Source organism: Crocuta crocuta, unplaced genomic scaffold (genome assembly GCF_008692635.1).
Source record: "Crocuta crocuta isolate KB4526 unplaced genomic scaffold, BGI_CrCroc_1.0 scaffold431, whole genome shotgun sequence".
In the NCBI taxonomy this organism is placed as follows: domain Eukaryota; kingdom Metazoa; phylum Chordata; class Mammalia; order Carnivora; family Hyaenidae; genus Crocuta; species Crocuta crocuta.
Window position 1 is genome coordinate 5,717,352 of NW_027528859.1, and position 24,416 is coordinate 5,741,767.

A 24,416-nucleotide genomic window follows, 5' to 3' on the forward strand; every position below is an offset into this window, starting at 1 on the left:
CTAAATGGTACTATAAGAAGCAATATATTAAAACCCTGAAGGATTGGAATGTATCCACATGAAAATAATCATCTCTTTGCGCCTGAGATGCACGATAGTACTTATAAAGCAATTGTACTTCAACTTCAAATCTCACAGCAATTTTAATACATTTTCTTGTTTGACACCCTCATTCCTAACTTCCCAGAAAACAAGCATAACCTTGTAGGATATATAGCCCTGGGGCCCCTAGGTAAATTAGTCAGTTGAGTGACCTTTTATTTTTTCCTTAACCTTTTATTTATTTCTGAGAGAGGGAGAGAGAGAGCATGCACGCACGAGTGAGCAGGGGAGGGTCAGACAGAGGGAGATACAGAATCTGAAGAGGGTCCAGGCTCTGAGCTAGCTGTCAGCACAGAGCCCGACGTGGGGCTCAAACCCATGAACCATGAGATGGTGACCTGAGCCAAAGTCAGATGCTTAACCAACTGAGCGACCCAGGCGCCCCGAGTGACCTACTCTTAATTTTGGTTAGGTCATGATCTCACGGTCATGAGATGGAGCCTTAAGCCCTGCACTGGGCATGGAGCCTCCTTAAGATTCTCTCTTTCCAACTGTCCTTCCTTCTCTGTCTCAAAAAAGTAAGTAAGTAAATAAATAAATCTTTAAAGGTAACATAACTGGTTGTCAGAGAAGCTCAATGATTTGCCTAGTCCTTCAAAATTATATTCCAGGGCCACCTGGGTTGCTCAGTTGGTTATGCATCTGATTTGGTTCAGGTCATGATCTCACGGTTCAGGAGTTCGAGCCCCACATTGGGCTCTGTTCTCTCTCTCTCTCTCTCTCTCTCTCTCTCCCTCTCCCTTTCCCTCTCCCCTTCTCCCTCTCTCCCCGTCTCCCACTTATATTCTCTTTCTCTCTCTTTCTGAAAATAAACTTTTAAAAAATTATATTCTAGGGGCATCTGATTGGCTCAGTTCGTTGGGTGTCTGACTCTTGATTTTGGCTCAAGTCATGATATCACAGTTTGTGGGTTTAAGCCCCACATCAGGCTCTGCACTGAACGTGTGGAGCCTGCTTGGGATTCTCTTTCTCCCTGTCTCTCTGACCCTCCCCCACTCATGTACACATGCATTCTCTTTCTCTCAAAAAAGAAAAAGATATTCTACAATTTTCTCCTTTTTTAAAAATTTTAAATATTTATTCATTTTTGAGAGACAGGCAGAGACAGAATGTAAGCAGGGGAGGGGCAGAGAGACACAGAATCTGAAGCAGGCTCCAGCCTCTGAGCTGTCAGCACACAGCCCAACTCAAAGCTTGAACCCACAAACCATGAGATCAAGACCTGAGCTGAAGTTGGACACTTAACTGACTGAGCCACCCAAGCGCCCCTCACCCCTTTTCTGAAGCAAGAATTCCTGAAATTTCAGAGGAAAACAAAGAAGTGTCATTTCTTAAATTTTAAAAAAAATTTTTTAGGTTTATTTTTGAGACAGAGAGCACAAGTTGGGGAGGGGCAGAGAGAGGGGGAGACACAGAAATATAAGAACCAAAGTCTAGTCAGGCTCAAATTACAAATGTTATAACCCAGATGCAAACACAAATGAAGGCATAAAAACAAGGATACATGAGGCAAAGGAGCAAATTAGTGACATAAAAGATAAAATTATGAAAAATAAGGGACCTGAAAAAAGGGAATCAAAGGTCAGGGGTCACAAAGGCAGACTTAGGGAACTCAGTGATATAATAAAACATACTAATATCCATTATCATAGGAATCCCAAAAGAAAAAGAAAAAGGGGCAGAAGGTTTATGTGAGCAGATTAGAACTTTCAACTTCCCTAATCTGAGGAAGGAGACAGACATCAAAATCCAAGAAGCACAGAGAACTCCCGTTGAATTCAACAAAAGCCAACAGCCACCAAGGCAGATCTTAGTCAAATTCACAAAATACACAGAGAAGGAAAGGATCCTGAAAGCATCAAGGGAAATAAAGTTCTTAACCTATAATGGAAAACAGATCAGGTTTGCAGCACAGTTGTCCACAGAAGTTTAGCAGGCCAGAAAAGAGTGGCAAGATATATTCAATGTGCTGAATGGGAAAAAATATGAGTCCAAGAATATTCTATCCAGTAAGGCTGTCAATCAAAATAGAAGAGATAAAGAGCTTCCCAGACCCACCACCAACACCAACAACAAAAAGTTTGTGATCATTAAACCAGCCCTATAACCAATTTTAAGGGAGACTCTTTGAGTCGAGGGGGGAAAAACAAACAAAACAGAGAGACAAAACAAAAACTACAAAGAACCAGAAAGTATGACCAGAATCACCAACTCTACAGGTAACACGAGGGCAGTAAATTCCTACTTTTCATTCATCACTCCGAATGTAAATGGAGTGTTCCAAATAACATAGGGTACCAGAATGGATTTAAAAAAAGAAAACATGATGCATCTATAAGCTGCCTACAGGAGCCTCATTTTAGACCCAAAGACACCTGCAGATTGAAAGTAAGGGGATGGACCCCAAAGGCAAGGGAATCAAGAGCAAAAATGAACTATTGGGACCTCATCAAGATAAAAAGCTTCTGCACAGCAAAGGAAACAATCAATAAACTAATACGCAACTGACAAATGGGAAAAGATACTTGCAAATGACTTACCAGATAAAGGGATAGTATCCAAAATCTATAAGGGTCTCACTAAACTCCACAGCCTAAAAACAAACAATCCAGTAAAGAAATGGGCAGAAGATATGAACAGACACTTCTCCAAAGAGACATCCAGATGGCCAACAGACACATGAAACGATGCTCAGCGTCCCTCATCATCAGGGAAATACAAATCAAAACCACACTGAGATAGCACCTCACGCTGGTCAGAGTGGCTAAAATGAGCAAATCAGAGGACTCTAGATGCTGGCGAGGATGTGGTGACAGGGGCACCCTCCTACACTGTTGGTGGGAATGTAAACTGGATCAGCCCCTCTGGAAAACCGTGTGGAGATTCCTCAAAAAATTAACAACAGAATTCCCCTAGGACTCAGCAACAGTACTGCTAGGAATTTACCCAAGAGATATAGGAATGCTGATGCATAGGAGCACATGTACCCCAATGTTCATAGCAGCACTCTCCACAATAGCTAAAACATGGAAAGAACCTAAGTGTCCATCAACGGATGAATGGATCAAGAAGATGTGGTTTATCTATACGATGGAATACTACATGGCAATGAGAAACAATGAAATCTGGCCATGTGTAGCAACATGGATGGACCTTGAGGGTGTTATGCTGAGCGAAATAAGTCAGGCAGAGAAGGACATATACCATATGTTTGCACATAGAGGAGGATTAGGAGGAACTTAATGGAGAAATGTGGGAGAGAAGAAGGGGGAAATAGTGGGAGACAGGGAGATAGGCAAACCATGAGAGACTCTTGAACGCTGAGAACAAACTGAGGACTGATGGGAGTGTCGGGGGGGAGTGATGGGCATGGAGGAGGGCACTTGTGGGGATGAGCATTGGGTGTTATATGGAAACTAACTTGACAATAAACTATTTGTTTAAAAAAAAAAAAAAAAAGAGTTAATCCCTAATGTTCTCAAACTGTTCCAAGAAATAGAAATGGAAGGAGAGCTCCCAAACTCATTCTATGAAACGAGCATTATGTTGATTCCAAAACCAAAGGCCCCGCTAAAAAGGAGAATTACAGGCCAATATCCCCGATGAACATGGCTGTAGAACTTCAACAAATACTAGCAAATCGAATTCAAAGGTTCATTAAAAAAATTATTCACTATGACCAAGTGGGAATTACTCCCGCGATGCAAGGTTGGTTTAATATTCACAATCAATATTCACAATCAACGTGATATACCACATTAATACAAGAAAGGATAAGAACCATATAATCCTCTCAATAGACGCAGAAAAAGTATTTGACAAAATGCAGCATTCATTATGGATAAGAACCTTCAACAAAGTAGGGATTGATGGAACATGCCTCAACATTATAAAGGCCGTATATGAAAGACCCACAGCTAATGAGTCATCCTCAATGGGGAAAACCTGAGACCCTTTATCCTTGAGGAACAAGACAAGGATGCTGACTCTCACCATTATTATTTAACACAGTACTGGAAGTCTAAGCCTCAGTAATCAGGTAACAAAAAGAAATTAAAGAACATCCAAATAGGCAAGGAAGAAATCAGACTTTCACTTTTTGCTGAGAACATAATACTCTATATAGAAAACCTCAAAGATTCCACCAAAAAAAATGCTAGAATACATGAGTTCACCAAGTCACATGATATAAAATCAACATGCAGAAATCTGTTGCATTTCTGGTGTGCCTGGGTGGCTCAGTCGGTGGAGCATCCGACTTCAGCTCAGGTCATGATCTCACAGTTCATGAGTTCAAGCCCCACATCAGGCTCTGTGCTGATAGCTCAGAGCCTGGAGTCTTCTTTGGATTCTGTGTCTCCTTCTCTCTCTGCCCCTCCCCAGCTCGTAATCTGTATCTCTCACGAAAATAAATAAAACACTAAAATTTTTTTAATCCCTCGCATTTCTGTACACCAATAACAAAGCAGCAGAAAAAGAAATCCAGGAATTGATCCCATGTTCAAGTGCAACAACAACAATACGATACTAGGAATAAATCTAAGGAAGTAAAAGATCTGTACTGTGAAAACTACAGAAGACTTAAAGATATTTGAAGAAGACACAAAGAAATGGAAAAACATTCCATGCTCATGGATTGGAAAAACAAACATTGTTAAAATATCTATACTACCCAAAGCAATCTAAACATTTAATGCAATCCCCATCAAAATACCACCAGCAGGGACACCTGGGTGGCTCAGTGGGTTAAGTGTCTGACTTCAGCTCAGGTCATGATCTCAGTTTGTGAGTTCAAGTCCCACATCGCGTTCTTTGCTGTTAGCATAGGACTGGCTTCAGATCCTCTATCCCCCCCCCCCCCCCCCCCCCCCCCCCCCCCCCCACCCCCCCCCCCNCCCCCCCCCCCTCTCTGCCCCTCCCCACTCATTCCACCTCTCCTCTAACATTTAAAAAAAAATACCACCAGCATTCTTCATAGAGCTAGATCAAACAATCCTAAAATTTGTATGGAAACATAAAAGGTCCCACATAGCCATAACAATCCTGGAAAAAAAAACCCCACAAAACTGAAGGCATCATGATTCCAGATTTCAAGCCATATTACAAGGCTGCTGTCATGAAGACAGTATAGTATGGTACTGGTACAAAAACAGACACATCAATCAGTGGAACAGAATAGAAAACCCAGAAATGGACCCACAACTATATAGTCAACTCATTTTTTTTTTTTCAAAGTAGGAAAGAATATCCAATGGAAAAAAAGACAATCTCTTCAACCAATGGGGTTGGGAAAATTGGATGACAATATGCCTAAGAATGAAATTAAACTATTTTCTTACACCATACACAAAAATAAAAAACAGATCAAAGAGCTAAATTTGAGACATGAAACCATCAACATCCTAGAGGAGAACACAGCAGCAATCTCTTTGACCTGGGCCAGAGCAACTTCTTACTGGACAGCTCACTGGAGATAAACAAAAGCAAACATGAACTACTGGGACTTCATCAAGATAAAAAGCTTCTGCACAGCAAAGGAAACAATCAGCAAAACTAAAAGGCAGGCTATGGAATGGGAAAAGATGTTTGCAAATGACATACTGGATCAAGGGTTGGTACTCAAAATTTATAAAGAACTTGTCAAACGCAACACCAAGTGAAGAGATAATACAGTGAAGAAATGCGAAGAAGGGGTGTCTGGGTGGCTCAGTCGGTTAAGCGTCCGACTTCGGCTCAGGTCATGATCTCACAGTTAGTGGGTTCGAGCCCCACATCGAGCTCTGTGCTGACAGCTAGCTCAGAGCCTGGAGCCTGCTTCAGATTCTGTGTCTCCCTCTCTCTGACCCTCCCCTGCTTACGTGGTCTCTCTCAAAAAAAGAAATAAAACATTAAAAAAATTTTTTAAAGAAATGGGAAGAAGACATGAATAGACACTTTTCCAAAGAAGACATCCAGATGGCAAACAGACACAGGAAAAGATGTTCCACATCGCTCATCATCAGGGAAATACAAACCAAAACTACATGAGATACCACCTCACACCAGTCAGAACGGCCAAAATTAACAACATAAGAAACAACAGGTGTTGGTGAGGATCTGGAGAAAGGGAACCCTCTTGCATTGCTGGTGGGAATGCAAACCGGTGCAGCCACTCCATATCAGTATGGAGGTTCCTCAAGAACCTAAAGAAATTGGTTCCTCAAGAAACTAAAAATAGGACTACCTATGATCTGGCAATTGCACTTAGTATTTACCGAAAGGATATGGAAATACAGATTTGAAAGGGTACCTGTATGCCCCAATGCTTATAGCACCAAATCAACAATAACCAAACTGTGGAGAGAATCCAAATGTCTACCAAATGATAAATGGATAAAGATGCAGTGTATATATATATATATATATATATATACACACACATATATATACACACACATATAAGATATATATATCTTATATATCTTATATAAAGATATACATATCTTATAGAAAGATGCAGTATATATATATAGCTGAATATTCCATTGTGTATATATATACACATACATATATACATATACACATATATACACATATACACATATATACACATATATACACATATACACATATATACATATATATACATATATACACACAATGGAATATTATTCAGCTATCAAAAAGAATGAAGTCTTGTCATTTGCAATGATGTGGATGGAACTAGAATGTATTACGCAAGGCAAAAGAAGTCAATCAGAGAAAGACAAATACCAAATGATTTTACTCTTATGTGGAATTTTTTTTTTTAAATGTTTTTATTTATTTCTAGGAAAGAGGGAGACATCGTGAACAGGGGAGGGTCAGAGAGAGAGGGAGTCACAGACCGAAACAGGCTCCAGGCTCCGAGCTGGCAGTCAGCACAGAGCCCGATGCGGGGCTCGAACCCACGAACCGCGAGATCACGACCTAAGCGAAAGTCGGACGCCTAACCGACTAAGCCACCCAGGCGCCCCTCTTATGTGGAATTTAAAAAACAAAACAGATGAACACAGGGGAAGCAAGCAGAAGAAAAAGAGAAGAGAAGGAAACAAACTACAAGAGACTTAGCAATAGAGAGCAAACAAAGAGTTGATGGAGGGAAGTGGGTGGGAGATGGGCTAGATGGTACTAAGGAGGGCACTTGTTATGGTGAGCATTGAGTGTTGTATGTAAGTGATGAATCAGTGAATTCTATTCCTGAAACCACTATTACATTGTATGTTAACTAAAATTTTAAAAATGACCCTCATTGTAAAAAAATAATTTTTAAAACAATCCAGGAGAAAACAAAATTGCAGATATACTTCACCCACTACACACCTCACTATTCCTGTTTAACTCTATAGTTTTCATAAGACATGCTACTGCCACTCTGAAGTACTTACAACATAAAATCTTGTTCCCAAGAAGGTTGATCACCACGAACTGCTACAGTTGTGCTCTTCACATTCTGCACTTTCAAGGTCACATACGTGTTAAATTTATCTTTAAAAAAATGCAAAAAAAATATAAAATGAAGATGTAATACTTAATGCTCAGATTGTTAACCAATCTCACGAAGCCTTTGGAACGGAGTAATCCAAATTAAAGTATTAGATACTAAAAAAATAAATATGTTATACAACATGGAATCATTCTAAGCACATAAGCTGCAAAAAAATTATTAAAAATTTATTTTCTCTTCTCAAAAGCATAAGCTGTAATCGTTTTTCAAATTTTAGAAATACATATTTGATCCTATAGACACATACACATAATGAAAACAAAAGCTTTATGAAATACAAGTTGGGATACATTAATATTTCTTATTCTAATTTAAAACATTCACCATAACCAACAAAATTTGTTTTACAGCCCATATTTAGTTTGAAAAAATATCAATCTAGTAGAAAAGGTATGTAAATTTAATAAAATGAAAAATAAGTACTGTAAGAGAAAAAGTGGCAAAGGATTGCAGAAAAGGAAAAGTTACCTATGGTTGTTGACAGGAACAAGATTTGAGAAAAAGAATCCTCATGAAGGAAATGGAGTCCAAGCTTGATTTATCCAGCTTGGCTTAAACTACAGCTTACATAAAAAGCAGTATTACCGCAGAGTTGGGAAAAGGGAAAAGGAGATTTTCTAACCTGAGAATATAAGTTGAGTACTAGTGCTTAATACAGCACCTTTTGCACTCTTCTCGTACCACTTTAGCATAAACCATGATGAGAGGCACTGAATTTAGAGTTCACTTTTCTATGTAAGAAATTAATCATAACATTATAAAATGAAAAACAAAATCATTTTTGACTCATCACACCAGCAAAGATTGTTTAAAATGATTAACTAATGTAAGGGGTGTAAGAAAATAGGCCTTGGCATGCACTTCTATCAAAAGGTTAATCTTTCTCTTAAGCATCATAAAAAATTACATAGTTTTACAAAAAACAGAATCAGACCTATATATACAGAGAACTGATGGTTGCCACAGGGGTGGGTGATGGGCAAAATGAGGAGCAAGAGATAGAGGCTTCCAGTTACAGAATGAATAAGTCACAGGCGTAAAATGTACAGCATGAGTAATATAATCAATAGTATTGTGATAGTGCTGTATGGTGACAGGTGTTAGCTACACTTGTGAACACAAGTATAAACTTGCAGAATCGCTACGTTGTACACGTGAAACTAACCTAACATTGTATGTTAAGCTATACTCATTTAAAAAAATTTTTAGGGGCGCCTGGGTGGCTCAGTCGGTTAAGCGTCTGACTTCAGCTCAGGTCATGATCTCACAGTTTGTGGGTTCAAGCCCCGTATTGGGCTCTGTGCTTACAGCTAGCTCAGAGCCTGGACCCTGTTTCGGATTCTGTGTCTTCCTCTCTCTCTGACCCTCCCCTGCTCACACTGTCTGTCTCTCTCTCTCTCTCTAATAAATAAAACATTTAAAATTTTTTAAATTTTTTTAATAAAAATGAGAATAATACAATGTTCTAAGTTTGTTGTGATAATTAAATAAGACATTTGTGAAAATATTTGGGCAATGCTCTGATATAATAAATGCTCAATAAATCTTAGCCACTTTAAATATTATGACTAAGGCACCTGGGTGGCTCAGTCAGTTGAGCGTCCAACTCTTGATATTGGCTTAGGTCATCATCTTACAGTTCATGAGATCAAGTCCCGCACTGGGCCCTGCACTAGTAGTGCAGAATCTGCTTTGGATTCCCTCTCTTCCTCTCTCTCTCTGCCCCTCCCGTCTGTGCATGCACTCTCTTTCAAAATAAACATTAATTTTAAAAAACTTAAATGACTATTATTAAATCCTTAGTCATTTAAAAATTATATAGTTTTATACTTAGACATAGAAAGTTTACCAGAATTCTACTTTATTATAAGGATACAAGTCCACCCACACGAGAGAATCCCCATACATATCCAGTAGCAGTGTAGTAGATCACTGAGCTATGTTTCCTATCATGTGATTTTTGTATTCTACTCCCCACATCCAACCACAGCTGATCAGACCAGGTTTAGATGCCACTCAAAAGCAGCCAATCCATGAGCCGGCAAAAAACTGAAGACAATCCAATTCCCTCTCAAATGATTTTAAATAGAGAAAACAAGGAAATGGTGACAATTGATGGCTGATACTAAAGCTCAGAAGACATATATATTCCACTGGAGCAGCCATTATGGGCTATAGGTAAACCAGGTAAGCATAGAAAGCCAGCTAGAAGAGAAAGGAAAACAGAACAGATTCGAAGAAAAGAGATTTAGCTAGGAGAGAGAGGAAGAGGCTCAGAGACTCTTTTAGTTCCTGTTGTACCCAAGGTTTGGCTTTTCAGACTCCTATGGGTTCCAAATCATGAATTTTTTTTCCCAGTAATCCCCAGTACCTTCCCTTATCCCCAAGCAGCAACCAGCATCTCTGTAACTTAACATTCACAATTAAGAAATGTGTATTAAAACAAGTAAATAATATTCTCACCTTCTGATGGGCAAAGATTAAAAAGTTCATATTACCTAATGTTGATAAGGATTTAGATAATCCTTGTATACACTTGGTCTGAGTACAATCTCCCCAAAAATTTCATTAAGTGCAATTTGGCACCAGCTACCAAATTTTTTAAAAATGCATCCTGCATTCTAGCAATTCTCTACTTCTGGACTCTAGCATACAGATACATTTGCAAAAGCTGACAATGATATATGTACAAAAACATGAATTGCTTATAACAGCAAAAAATTGGAAGCAACTAAATATTCATCAATCAGGAAACTCGAGTACAAGTTTACGACAAAATTCTATACAACTTACTTTCATGATGTGTTGTTAGAATAAAAGCAGGGTGCATGAAGTTAATTTAAACATGCATATACCCCCCAAAAAATCTGAGAAGATATATGCAAACCTCTAAATAATTACTACTGAGAAGTAGAACTGAGTTGGCCAACAGATATGAGGACTTTAAGTTTTCACTAGATAGGTATACAGATTTCTTTAAAATTTTACAACAGAACTGATTTTTTTCCAGCTTTACTGAGATATAATTGGCAATTTAAAAGTGTAATTAAGGTGTATGACTTGATTTGATATACATTTACATTGTGAAATAATCACCATAATCAAGCTGATTAATATATTCATCACATCTCACAGAATCACAATTTTCAAATGTGTATATGTTCAATAACTTCAGATCTATCCTTTTAGCAAATTTCAAGTATACAGTACTAATTATGAAGACACTGATATTGTACATTACATCTCCAGAAATTATTCATCTTGCAAAACTGAAACTTTGTATCCCTTAACCAACATCTCCCCATACTGATTTTTTAATAACTTAAAGCATTTTGTTAATCTATTTAATCAATGAATTAAATGAAATTAATGACTGTGTAAAAGACTGCTTTTAAATAACAAAGTATGAAAGGAAAAAACATATTAAAGGCTGTCCTTACCTGGTGAACCCTGGAATTTGGCTCTTTTAACTGCAAGAGAAAAGAAAGAAGACACCATGAACACTTTCTGCAAATTTATTTAGTGACCCATGTTTCTTGAGCACCACTATAAGCCAAAGTTCGAGTTAGAACTAGATTTGTAAGTCTAAGTCGAAGAGAAAAGAAGCTGGAACTGCTGACCAAAGATCGAAGGCAGAGAGTTACAAGGGCCTTTGGACATCATCCAATCTAATCTCATCCTGAATGCAGAAATCTCTTACGGCCTCTTGACAAGGAGGTAAACTAAATTACTCCTATGGCAGGCAACCAGTTTCATGTCACATATGTAAGATTTAACTTATATATGTTTCTTATTTAAAGCCCAACACAGAAACTCCCTCCATTCCATTCACATGTAAAGAAGAGCTCAAGAGCCTAGATTTGGACAAGAGACTTTGAACAAGGGTGAGAAGTAATTTCTTGCTGCGAATAAACAGATAACAAGAGAAGCTCCCATCCAAAATGATCACAAAGAGCTGTTTATAAAACATCAATGCAGAACTGCAAAATAAAGCATCCCACATTAGAATTGCAGCATGCCAACTGCTAGGAAAGGTCTAGATCACACACATGGAGGAAATCTGCGAAGTTCCAGTAAGCACCAATATTTTTCTACCAATGAAGATTAGGGCTAAGTGCACAGGAATGTGAGGAGAATAAAAGGAATTCAAGACAGTGCCTGAAAAGGATACTTCAGGGTTCAGATCTGCTACTCTCCTTGTCAACTGAAAGCTTCAACCTTAGCTGACATCTAAGCTCTGCTTAATATTTTCCAAGAGATGGGTGATCCATCTTTACAAGACCCTTTCCATTATTAGGCAGCATTCAGTGCTAAAATTTCTTTTTACTGAATCAAAGTGTCTCCCACTGGACTGTCCCTTATAGTCTCACATCAATTCCTCTTCCCAATTTTTATTAAAGTTTCATTTAATCTAAAACTTACTGTAAAGCTACAGTAATCAAGATAGTATGGCACTGGCATAAAAATAGAGATCAATGAAATAAAATGGAAATATATATGAAATATATAAATATAACAATATACATCATCCTTATCTCACACTACATGCAAAGCTTAACTTGAAATGAATCAGGAAGAGAACTAAATGTAAGAGCTAAAACTATAAATATTTAGGAGAAAATAGAAAATCTTAGTGATCTTAGGATAGCCAAAGATTTCTTGAATACAAAAAGCATTAAGTTTAAAAGCATTAAAAAAATGGATGGACCAGACTTAAAATTTAAGACATATTTCTCAAAAGACACTGTTAAAAAGGCAAGCCATAGATTAGGAGGAAGTATTTGCAAAACACGTATGATTAGACTAATAAATGACTGTAAGAAGAAATCTCAAAACACAATATTAAGAAATCAAGAATCCACATTTAGAATTGTATATGTAGAGGTGCATGTGGGTGGCTCAGTCAGTTAAGCGTCCGACTTTGGCTCACATCATGATCTAATGGTTCATGAGTTTGGACCCCGCGTTAAGCTCTGTGCTGACAGTATAATTTTACTGAAAGAATAGACATATAAATCAATGGAACAGGATAAACACCAGAAATAGACCCACATAAACACAGTCAATACAATGGAGCAACAACAGCCTTTTCAACAAATGGTGCTGTAACTAATGGAGATGTGCATCCAAAAAAAAGGAAAAAAAAAAAAAAAGAATCTAGGAGCGCCTGTTGGCTTGGTTGAGCTTCCCACTTCAGCTCAGGTCATGATCTTGCAGTTCATAAGTTCAAGCCCCACAATGAGCTCTGTGAGGACAGCTCAGCGCCTGGATCCTGCTTCAGATTCTCTGTCTCCCTCTCTCTCTGCCCCCTCCCCAACTTGTGCTTGTTCTCTCTCTAAAATAAACATTAAAAAAAAAATCTGGAGACAGACATTCACAAAAATTATTTCAAAATGGATCATAGATCCTTATGTAAAACTCCCAGAAGGTAACAGAAGAAAAGTCATCCAGGTGACTTTGGGTATGATTTTGACTTTTTAGACTCAACACAAAGGCACATTTCATGAAAGAAGTAACTGACAGGCTGGACTTCAGTAAATTAAAAACTGTTCTGTGAAACACCATGTCAAAACAAAGAAAAGATAATCCACAGACTGAAAAAAAGTATTTGCAGAAGACATATCTCATAAAGGACCGTTATCCAAAATACACAAAGAACCGCTAAAACTCAACAGTAAGAAAACACAGTACTTGATTTTAAATTGGCAAAGGACCTTGACAAATACTTCAACCAAGATAATATACAGATAGCAAGTAACCCCATGAAAAGATGTTCAACATCTTATTTTATAAGCGAATTACAAATTAAAATAATGGTATTAAGAAAGAAACTGCATAAAAACTGAATTAAATGAATGAGGTAGAGGAAGGAAGGAAGGGAGGGAAGGAAGGGTAGATATTTGTCTTTTGGGCTCCCCAGTATCAAATACTCGTCCTCTTCTGAAGAAATCCTGAGAGAAATGGGAAATGGGAGGCAGAACCTAAAACCCACTACAGAAGCTAAAGGCAGCACACACCTAGATGCAGTAACTACATGCTCCCAACTTCAATCTTGAGGGAGTAAAATAAAGACGCAGGGTTGGTTAGAGAAAGCTGCGGAGAAGTTAGTATTCCAGTAGAAGGGCATGAATGTCTAAGACAGTAGAGTTCTAAAGGATAACAGTATGTGTCCAGTGGTGTTAGAGCACAATGGACCATTCCTGTTAATAGGTATTGGGGGGTTATGCCAATTTTCTTTTTTAGCTCCATTTTACAGATTAGGAAAAAGTCAAGCTCAGAGTTTCAGTGGCTACATCAGATTAAGAATCAGTTGGCCATATCACATGGATAATAAGCAATGGAGCTTGATAAAGGATTTGTATCTTCTGACTATAAATCTAGTTCTTTCCATTTCACCAGAATGCCACACCAGCAGCAAAAGGAAGAGAAAGGAAAACCATAGTCCATAAACTAAGGAAGGTGAAAAAAAAAAATGCAAACACACCAATAATACACTGTGAGTCTAGAAACCAAAATGCAGTGTTAGATGAAATGTGCCACAAAGGACTGATGAGTAAGGCTGGGATATTAATCAAAGACCATCAAAAGAAGTAGAAGGGAGACTAAGGAAACAGGTTAAATTAAAAAAAAAATGTTTTTAATGTTTATTTATGAGAGAAAGAGACAGAGTGCAAGTGGGGGACGGCAGAGAGAATGGGAGACACACAATTCGAATAGGCTCCAGGCTCTGGGCTCTGAACAGGCTCCAGGCTCTGAGCTGTCAGCACAGAGCCCAACAGGGGGCTTGAACCCACAAATGGCAAGATCATGACCTAAGCCAAAGCCTAGCACTTAACCAAATAGGCCACCCAGACACCCCAGAAATGGGTAAAATATAGGTAAGAAAAGATGGGGTGCCTGGGTGATTCAGAGGGTTAAGTGTCTGACTCTTGATTTTGGTTCAGGTCATGATCTCATGGTTCATGAGTTCAAGTCGTACATCAGGCTCTGCACCAAGAGTGTAGAGCCTGCTTAGGATTCATATTCTCTCTCTCTCTCTCTCTCTCTCTCAAAATAAATTAATTTAAAATAAAGAAATAAAGAGACCTAAGAAACTGCATTAAAAGGACATGAAAAAATATTGATATTCCTTTGTGTTTTTATGTGTATGTGTGTACACATAAATGACTATTTTTAATGTTTCAGTACTGAGTACAACATTTACTATAGGATTACCTTTTTATTTTGCAATAATTACAGCTTTACAGAGAGAATCAACAATAGAGGGGCCCCATGTACCCTTCACCCAGCTCCCCCCAATAGTTAAACTTACATAATCTTACATAATGACAGTACAGTATCAAAACCATGAAATTAATTGTTTCTATATTGCTGTTCTATATTATTTATCACATATGTAGCTCCATACAACTACCACTGCAATTAAGATATAGAAATATTCCATCACCACAAAATCTCCCTCATAATTCTATTTTATAGTCATGCTTACCCCCTCTTTCATAATCTCTAACCCCTGGCAACCACTTATCTGTTCCCAATCATCATAATTTTGTCATTTCAAGAACACTATTTGAACAGAGTCAGACATAAAGTAGTCTTTGCAGGGGCACCTGGGTGGCTCAGTCAGTTAAGCATCAGACTTTGGCTCAGGTCATGATCTCGTGGTTCACGAGTTTGGAACCCGCATTGAGCTCTGTGCTGACAGCTCAGAGGCTGGAGCCTGCTTTGATTCTGTGTCTCCCTCTCTCTCTCTCTGCCCCTCTCCTGCTCACACTCTGTCTCTTTCAAAAATAAACATTAAAAATAAATAAAAATACGCCTATACAAAAATTGTACATCAATGTTCTTAGCGTTACTCATAATTAACCAAAAGTAGAAATAAGCCAAGCATCTATTAATGGATGAATGGGTAAATAAAATTGGTGTAACCAAACAGTGGAATCTTATTCAACCATAAAAGGGATAAAAGTACTAATGAAAGCTAAAACTTGAGTAAACTTCAAAAACATTATGCTAAGTAAATGAACCCAGCCACAAAAACTATTGTATACTTCCATTTAGCTCATAGCCTGGAACCTGCTCTGGATTCTGGATTTGATTTTATATAAAATGTCCAGAAAAATAATTCTATAAAGAAAAAAAGTGCATTAGTGGTTGCCTAAGGCTGGAGAGGTTGGGGAAAAATGCAGAGTAACTGCTAATGGGTAAGGGGTTTCTTTTGGGGTAATAATGTTCTAGAACTGAACGCACTGATTGTTGCACAACTCTGACTATACTAAAAACCACTACATTTAAGTGGATGAATTGTATGGCTGTGAATTCTCTCTCAAAAAAACTGTTATTTAAAAAAGGAAACAAAATGGGGAGCCTGGGTGGCTTAGTCGGTTAAGTGTCCGACTTTCGCTTAGGTCATGATCTCGCGGTTCGTGGGTTCGAGCCCCACGTCGGGCTCTGTGCTGACTGCCAGCTCAGAGCCTGGAGCCTATTTCAGAGTCTGTGTCTCCCTCTCTCTCTGACCCTCCCCTGCTCACACTGTCTCTCTCTCTCCTAGAAATAAAAATATTTAAAAAATAAAATAAAATAAAAAAGGAAACAAAAACCTAACAAATGTGTATATATGCTGTATACTGAACAAGAAGAAAGGCATGGAAAGATATACACCAAGTGGGCTGTTACCTCAGGAAATGAAATGGGGACAGATGTGAAGTTATCAGGTTTTTAAAAGTTTTTAAATCTTTATGCAGTTTCCTATTGTTCACTTTTTAAAACAGACAGAGGGGCGCCTGAGTGGCTCAGTCGATTGAGCATCTGACTTCGGCTCAGGTCATGATCTCAGAGTCCATGAGTTCGAGCCCCGCGTTAGGCTCTGTGCTGACAGCTTGGAGCCTGGAGCCTGCTTCGGATTCTGTGTCTCCCTCTCTCTCTGCCCCTCTCTCTTTCAAAAATAAACATTAAAATAATAATAATAATAAATAAAATAGATATTAAGTCAGAAGTTTGAAAGGTTTAAAGTTTGAAAAGCATTAAATATGTTTAAAATAAAACATTCTATGGCTCTACACTCTCAACTATTTCCTCAAATTGTTAAAAAAAAGCCAGATTGATAAAGTTGTTATATAATTATGAAATTTTAAAGTAGTATTCTCACAGACAAAACTGAGGACTCCAATTCCCTTTCATTATCTAATTCCACAGTACTATTATGTATTAAAAAAAAACAAAAACAAAAACAAAACAGGAGAAAAGAGTTAAGAAATAGTCATAACTTAATATTTAGACTCTTTAATACTCCAGCAAACATGAAAACCCAGGAAGTCAGAGCTAAAGAGAGAATGCACAAGTAGAGCACTTGGCCCTAGGCTCCTTATAAATAAAAAACAGAAATAAGATACACTGTACATAACTCTCAAACCCTTAGCTTGAGTTTCTCTGACCTTGCTGAAGAATCAAATCTACAACTGGCACCCTTGAGATTACAGGAAATAATCCTATTCACACTGACTCTGCATCCAGTGACCTGGTTCCTCAGACATAGGGAATGACTAACCTGCCTTGCTCACATCTGTCCTACTCAAGAAACAATTTCTAAAGCTTCGAAGCACTAGATAGAGTTCCCTATTTGTGATATTCTTGTTTCAGAATCTAGCATTTTTATTTTATTTATTTTTTCTTAATGTTTTATTTATTTCTAGGAGAGAGAGAGAGAGACAGCGTGAGCAGGGGAGGGTCAGAGAGAGAGGGAGTCACAGACTGAAACAGGCTCCAGGCTCTGAGCTGGCAGTCAGCACAGAGCCCGACGCGGGGCCCGAACCCATGAACCGCGAGATCATGACCTAAGCGAAAGTCCGATGCTTAACCGACTAAGCCACCCAGGCGCCCCGGAATCCAGCATTTTTAAAGGAGTATGTCAACTCTCAAATATAATAACCACCATTTGCTTTCTTTTTAAAAGTTAACATTTCAAAAGATAGGAATCAGGGGCACCTGAGTGGCTAAGTTAGTTAAGGATCTGACTCTTAATTTTGGCTCAAGTCATGTTCTCACAGTTTGTGAGTTCCAGGCCTGCATTGGGCAGAGCCTGCTTAGAAATCCCCGCCTCCCCACCCACCCACGGTCACTTGCATGCTGGCTCTCAAAATAAACAGATGGACGGATGGATGAAAAAATAGGAATCATATAATCCCACTGCTGTTTTCAATGTGCCAGGATACATATCTTATATATGTGCCTGCAATTATTAATTTGCATATTGTTGATTATATTTTTTTTCCTGAGAGCGAGACAGAGACAGAGAGGGCGAGTAAGAGACAGCATGAGCAGGGGAGAGTAAGAGAGAGAGAGAGGGAGGCACAGAATCCAACGCAGGCTCCAGGCTCTGAGCTAGCTGCCAGCACAGAGCCCGACACAAGGCTCGAACCCACAAACCACGAAATCATGACCTGAGCAGAAGTCGGATGCTTAACCAACTGAGCCCCCAGGCACCCCTGATTATACTTTTACATTTGTCAAATACTTGAACATAAAACCCCACTAATGTGGCATCTTCAGCCAACTGACCATAGGAGTTGACTTGGCTGTCATGACTGGCTAACAAGATGTCCTTTTTCCTTTCCTTCCTTTATGAGTAAGTACCAAAGTTGAACACTCTAAGAAGAAAACCACACAGTGAAAAATTATCTTCCTCTCAAAGTAATAGCAAATATTTTTCCATGTTTATTCAGTCTTTACAACTATCATTTTTAATGGTTCCCTAAAAAATGTTTTAAATACCATTAAATCATTCTCCTAAATACCACACACTTACAATTTATTTATTTTTACAAATATGTCTTAATCTATTCGTTTTCTTAAGGGAAAATGAAATTTGATCCTTAGGTAAAAGATGATCTCCCTTTGTTTTAAAAAAAAAAAAAAAAGGAAGTTTCTTCATAGAAGATACTTTTATGACTTTATGGGACCACAGACTATGAATACAAGTCTAACTCCTGCTTGGCCCTGATAAATTCTTACTGAAATAAGCAAGGACACACAAAAACAGGAGAAAGTTTGCACTGGTAATTGAAATTAGGGAAGGATACACAATGTCTAAAGCTTTTTGGAATTCATGACAGATATCACGCACATGAAACTACCAAACTAGAAGGATTTGAGAAGAGCTGTGGGTGGGAGCCCAAAAAGGAGTTTGCGGTTGGAGGAACATTCTTACTAAAGCAGTGGGACCCTCATCTCATAAGGTAAGGTTACAGCACCTTGAGATCAACTTGGCAGAATCTGAGAATTGTACTGGAAAACCTGGGGCATAAAAAGTTAGTTGCACAAGTGGCAAACCATTTTCTAGTGCAGCAAAGGTAGTTACACCAAGCAGATCCATTCTTCAGGAGAAAGCAACTACTGTATAACTACTGTATACTGTATACTACTACTTGTATAACTACTGTAATACAAGGCAGCAGGGCAGCCATACTAGAACTGAATCTGACAGCAACTCCACCAAAAACAAAAAATCTTACACAAAGAGATTTTTCCCCTAAAAAAATACCTTGCAGCCAGGGCTCCCTCCTAATTCCCTTGAGGCTGCTGGATCACTTAATCCTGGCAATCAGGACCCTATGTCAAAATCTAAGAGGAAATGGAAACCAAGGACATCTAAGAAATGCTCACTCACCCTGTTTGGGGGTTGGGGGGAGCCAAATATGAATGAATATCTTATTCATGGGAGGGGAAAAATATTTCAATGTTTTTTAAGAAGACCATAAAAAGAAAGAAAATAGACCATGATATTATTGTAAAACATCCTAAGAACATGCATTTAAAGGTAAAGGAAGACTTCTGAAACTTTGTGTTGCACGTGGGTAGCTCAGTCAGTTAAGCTTGAGTCTAGATTTCAGCTCAGGTCCCCTAGAGCCCCATGGATTTGGATTCATGCTCTCCCTCTCTCTGCACCCCTCCCCAGCTGGCACTCTAAATAAACAAACAAACTTAAAAAAATAAAATGGATCACAGACGTCAAAGAAAAGGTAAAATAAAAGACTAAAATATTAAGGAAGCTTTCTGAAAGGCAGATAAAAAGCAAGATCAGGGAGATAGCATATTAAGGTAAACATGAGAAAAGGGTGTTCCCCCCCCCCAAGTAATTTCTACACCCCATGCGGGACTTGAACCTACACCCCAAGATCATGAATTGCATGCTTCACTGACCAAGCCAACCAGATGCCCATAAACATGAGAAAAATTATAAAAGCTTATTAGAGATAAAAGGTTTATAATAACAGTTATTATAGAAGTAGGGAGAGCAAAAAAAAATGTAGCAATAGAAATTTCAACTTTGCAGAAAACTGAAGTGATGATTTAAAGGAGAAATTTAAGAAACTCCAAAAAATAAAGAAAAAATTGAAATTAATATAATTTTTAAAGGGGAGGCAGGTGGGGAGAGCATAGCAGAGCTCTAACACACAGAGTTTCTAAAGAACAAATGCAACAAAATATTCAAATATAAAAGAAAGCTTTCTTCAGATGAAGAAAGACTTGAATTTGCAAAAAGCTCAAAGGTATCAGATAAAATTAATGGAAAAAAAGAGGCTCAGTACCTAAAAGTATTCTAGTAAAAAGCAACATCTGCGGCTCCTGGCTGGCTGAGTCAGTAGAACATACAGAACTCTTGATCTCAGGGTTTTGAGTTTGAGCCCCACACTAGGTGTAGAGATTATTTAAAAGTAAAATCTTTAAAAAAAAAAAAGGAAGAAAAAAAAGCACCATCTACATTCTTTTTTTTTTCTTTTTAGTTTATTTATCTTAAGAGAGTGAGCACAAGAGAGCGTGTGTGAGCCCAAAGACAGAATCCCAGACAGGCTCCACATGGTCAGCACAGAACCACCATGGTGGCCCAAACCCACAAACCCTGAGATCATGACCTGAGCCAAGATCAAGAGTTGGATGCTTAAAAACTGAGTCACCCAGGAGCCCCTATCTACATTGTTCTAATGACAAAATATTTCAACACAGGAACTCTACAAGCAGCCAGTTACCATTCACATATGAAAAAGAAATCCATTATGCTATGGATGCCTTGCTGAAATAAATACCTTATCGTTGGCCCTGAACTAAGGAAAGCAACCCAGTGCAATTCTTCACATATTTAAGTATTTATGTCTACAACCTGACCCCATCATCCTTCCCCTTTGATTACATCAAGGGTGATTCTCAGGCCCAAGAGGCAGTCAATCAGTAGGCTACATAGCAGCTCAACAAATGTTCTGAAGGAAAATCCCTGCCAAAGCGAAAACATTTATAAGGGCAGTGACTGACCAAATCCATCAGCAACTTACATAAGGGAAGGAAATGTAACTCACAGAGACAAGTCTGAGAGTAAGGAATAAGGCCAAATTAGGCAGAAAAAAAATCAAGGAGAACAAATCACTATGTCTCTGCTCCATATTGACAAATTCCTGAGGCTAAAGGGGCAACAAGCTAGCCTGTTTATCAGAATTGCATTCATTCCTGAACAACCTTTTAGTTCCCAAACTCTTAAGTTCTCTCTACTCTGAGGGCCTGATTCCTGTTCTTCTAGGAAACCTAGTTGTGTGGCTTTGCTGGTTTTCATGAAGTTGGGCTGCACATCTGACAGTTATCTTCATATCTACTTCTACATATACTCTCAAAGATGAAATAAAGTACATTTGAGGAGGAATCACTACTGGTTTGATTATAATTAGAACTTAAGGGGAGGTATGGAGAGGAAATCACAAAAGCTGAGGAAAAAGCTAGGGACAACCAAGAAAGGCCTTGTAAACTGGGCTAGGGCTCTGGAGATAAGGCTTTGTCCAAAGGGCTTTCAAGCAGGTAGTGCTCTAACCAGATTTATGTGTTAGAAAATTTATTCTGGCTGCAGTGTAGAGAATGAACTAGAGGAAGGCAAGCTGACCAGTAAGAAGGCATTCCAGGTTAGAGAGGATGGCAGCTTGTCCAGAAGCAGTGAGAACTAGAAGAGAGATGAAGCTAAGAAGAAAAAGGTGATGAAATTCTTGACAGGAAAGCCAATGACTGCGAGAGCCGAGCAACTACTACAACTCATGGCTGCCATCCCCTTATAGAACTGGAGATGCACTAAATGCTGGCCATCATACACCCCCAAGGTAAAGTGCAGCATTAAGAAAAGCAAGCAGTAATGATCTGAAGGGGAGTGAGGAAAATACATAGCCTCTCCAATACCTTGCTTGCAGCAGCAAACACTAAAGAAACTTCTAATGGGGGAGGGGGGCAGGGAGCAGAAGGGAGACTGATGTTTGTCCTAACAAAATTTATGTTTACTGATTGGCTTTTTAAACTATATGTACATGTACCTTTGATAAAAGGAGGAAAAAAATTAAAATGTCTGGCAGGAAAGAAAAAGGCAGGAAAAAAAGATTATACAGAGAAAACACTTAGCCTAATAGGCTGTTGTAATTGGTCCTAGAATCTGACTACAGAGGCTGGAACCCAAGCTACTTCCATTTATTAGCTATGTAATGTTGGGCAAGTTAATTATTTAATCTGGCCCTCAGGTCTCATTTCCTTTAAAATGAAGATAACAGGTATGTAAAGACTGAGTTAATAAATGTAAAGCACTCAGAAAAAATTCTGGCATAGAGTAGGCAGTCAATAAATGTCAGCTATTATGATTACTAATACTATTAACAAAAATACCCAAGTAGATTATTTTAATTTTTTTAAATGTTTATTTATTCCTGAGAAAGAGAGAGAGAGAGAGCATGATAGGGTAGGGTCAGAGAGAGTGGGAGACACAGAATCTGAAACAGGCTCCAGGCTCTGAGCTAGCTGTCAGCACAGAGCCTGATGTGGGGCTCAAACCCACAAACCGGGAGATTATGACCTGAGTCGAAATCAGATGCTTAACTGAGCCACCCAGATGCCTGATTATATTTTTTAAAATAAAATAAATATGACTCCTGCCCTTAATAAGGACATTCACAATACATTTCATTTCCACAATACATTTCATTTCCACATCTTCAAAATACTCATTTTTCAACACTAAACACGAATAATATCTCTCCTACTAAACTTTCCAATTTTCCCCCCAAATGCTGTCAGTCAGAAATATGGTCTCCCTGCTCCAAATTCCCTCAGCAGTTTATATGCACCTCTCATTTTCTATCTCTTCTGCCTAGGTGTTATTTATTTCAAAATCTTAACTCCTATAATGAGCAAAAGCTCTTTGAGGACAGGATTCTTTTTTTATTCATCATGTTATTTCCCCAAAATTCCTTGAGTGTAATCTTGGTAAGGAGTCCCTTAGACAGTTCCTTTTCTGAAACCTATTAACACTCTTCCAAATAATATAAATACCTTTTTGCCACAAGACTTTCTTTAGTAACCCAACTAACAATTCCTTTACAGAGTTAGAAATCTATGGGCCTTACATGTAAAATTGGGTGATGTAATTTTAGTTACAATAAAGCAGTTTTAAATTTAGGTGCCAATGCTACATCTGAAATACAAACATGTGATTGGCTTTTTACTTGTGTATTTTTTTAATGTTTATTTTTGAGAGACAGAGACAGAGCTCAAGCAGGGGAGGGATAGAGAGAGAGGGAAACACAGAATCTAAAGGAGGCTCCAGGCTCTGGGCTGCCAGCACAGAGCCCTATGCAGGGCTCAAACCCACGAACTGCGAGATCATGACCTGGGCCAAAGTCCGATGCTTAACCAACTGAGCCACTAGAGTGCCCCAAGAGACTCATTTTATACCACTAGTACCTAGTATACTTGACAATCAATCTATATTTGGGTTAATCTGAATAAAGACTAATGTTTGAGTTCCTCTAAATTAGTGGACTTTTGTACAGAGTACCCAGACTTACAAAGTATGGATAAAATATAAGCAAGCTTTAATGCTACCTCCCAAGAACTTGTGGGGAAGAAATGGGTAATTCCTTTGCTGAATATGAAAACTGAGGGTTTGGTTTGGTTGCTGTATGCCAACCAAAGAAGGATGAGTAGAATTCTTCTGACATCCTTTGGGTTCCTAAAGAACCTGAGCTCTTCAAGCACCAGTTCCGTTGTCTCAGAGAAATGGTCATTAGTCCTTTTGTTTTGTGGGGCCAACTAGATAGGACCTTGACTCTTTAATATGCCCAGGCATTCAGGCATTGGGTACAGATAATCCCTTACTTTTTAAAAACACATAAGTAAAGGTGAAACTGGGTGGCTCAGTCAGTTAAGTGGCCACCATCAGCTCAGGTCATGATCTCGCAGTTTATGGGTTTGAGTCCCACATCAGGCTCTCTGCTGTTATCATGGAACCCACTTCAGATCCTCTGTCTCCCTTTCTCTTTGCTCCTCCCCTACTGTCTCTCAAAAATAAAACTTTTTTTAAAAATTTTTTTAAGTATTAAAAACTAACAATGAGTCTCTCAAAATCTGTGGGAAAATAAATGCAGAAAGTTACAAAACAAATGCTGTAAAGAAATAAATACAACACATTCCTTGGAATGAGGTAGGATTATAGGAGTAATAGTGAGAATCATAAAACAGTAACTACCACTAACATTTTGAAAACACACTAACCACACTTAATCTCTTAAATGTTGTCTTAATCCCTACAGAAACTTTCAGATAAGCAGTAGTCTTATATCCATGTTACGGATAAGGAGACTGGGTCTTAGGGGGGTTTTAAATAATTTGCCCAAAGTTACATAGTAGTAGAGCTGGGACTCAAACTGAGGCAGTCTGACTTCAAGATCTAGTTACACTTTTTTTTTTAAACGTTTATTTTTGAAAGATAGAAAGA

At 38.4% G+C, this 24,416-nt stretch overlaps 1 protein-coding gene across 3 annotated transcripts in view; it reads right to left on the minus strand.

Annotated features, from left to right (window-relative positions):
- Positions 1–24,416, minus strand: part of UNC13B (unc-13 homolog B) — a 215,387-nt gene that overhangs the window by 164,698 nt on the left and 26,273 nt on the right. For all 3 annotated transcript variants that reach the window (XM_077756252.1, XM_077756251.1, XM_077756253.1), the window contains exons 2-3: positions 11,068–11,097; positions 7,509–7,608 (exon numbers count right to left, since the gene is read on the minus strand). In XM_077756252.1, the coding sequence (XP_077612378.1) occupies positions 7,509–7,608; positions 11,068–11,097 (130 nt within the window). The remainder of the gene's footprint in view (positions 1–7,508; positions 7,609–11,067; positions 11,098–24,416) is intronic.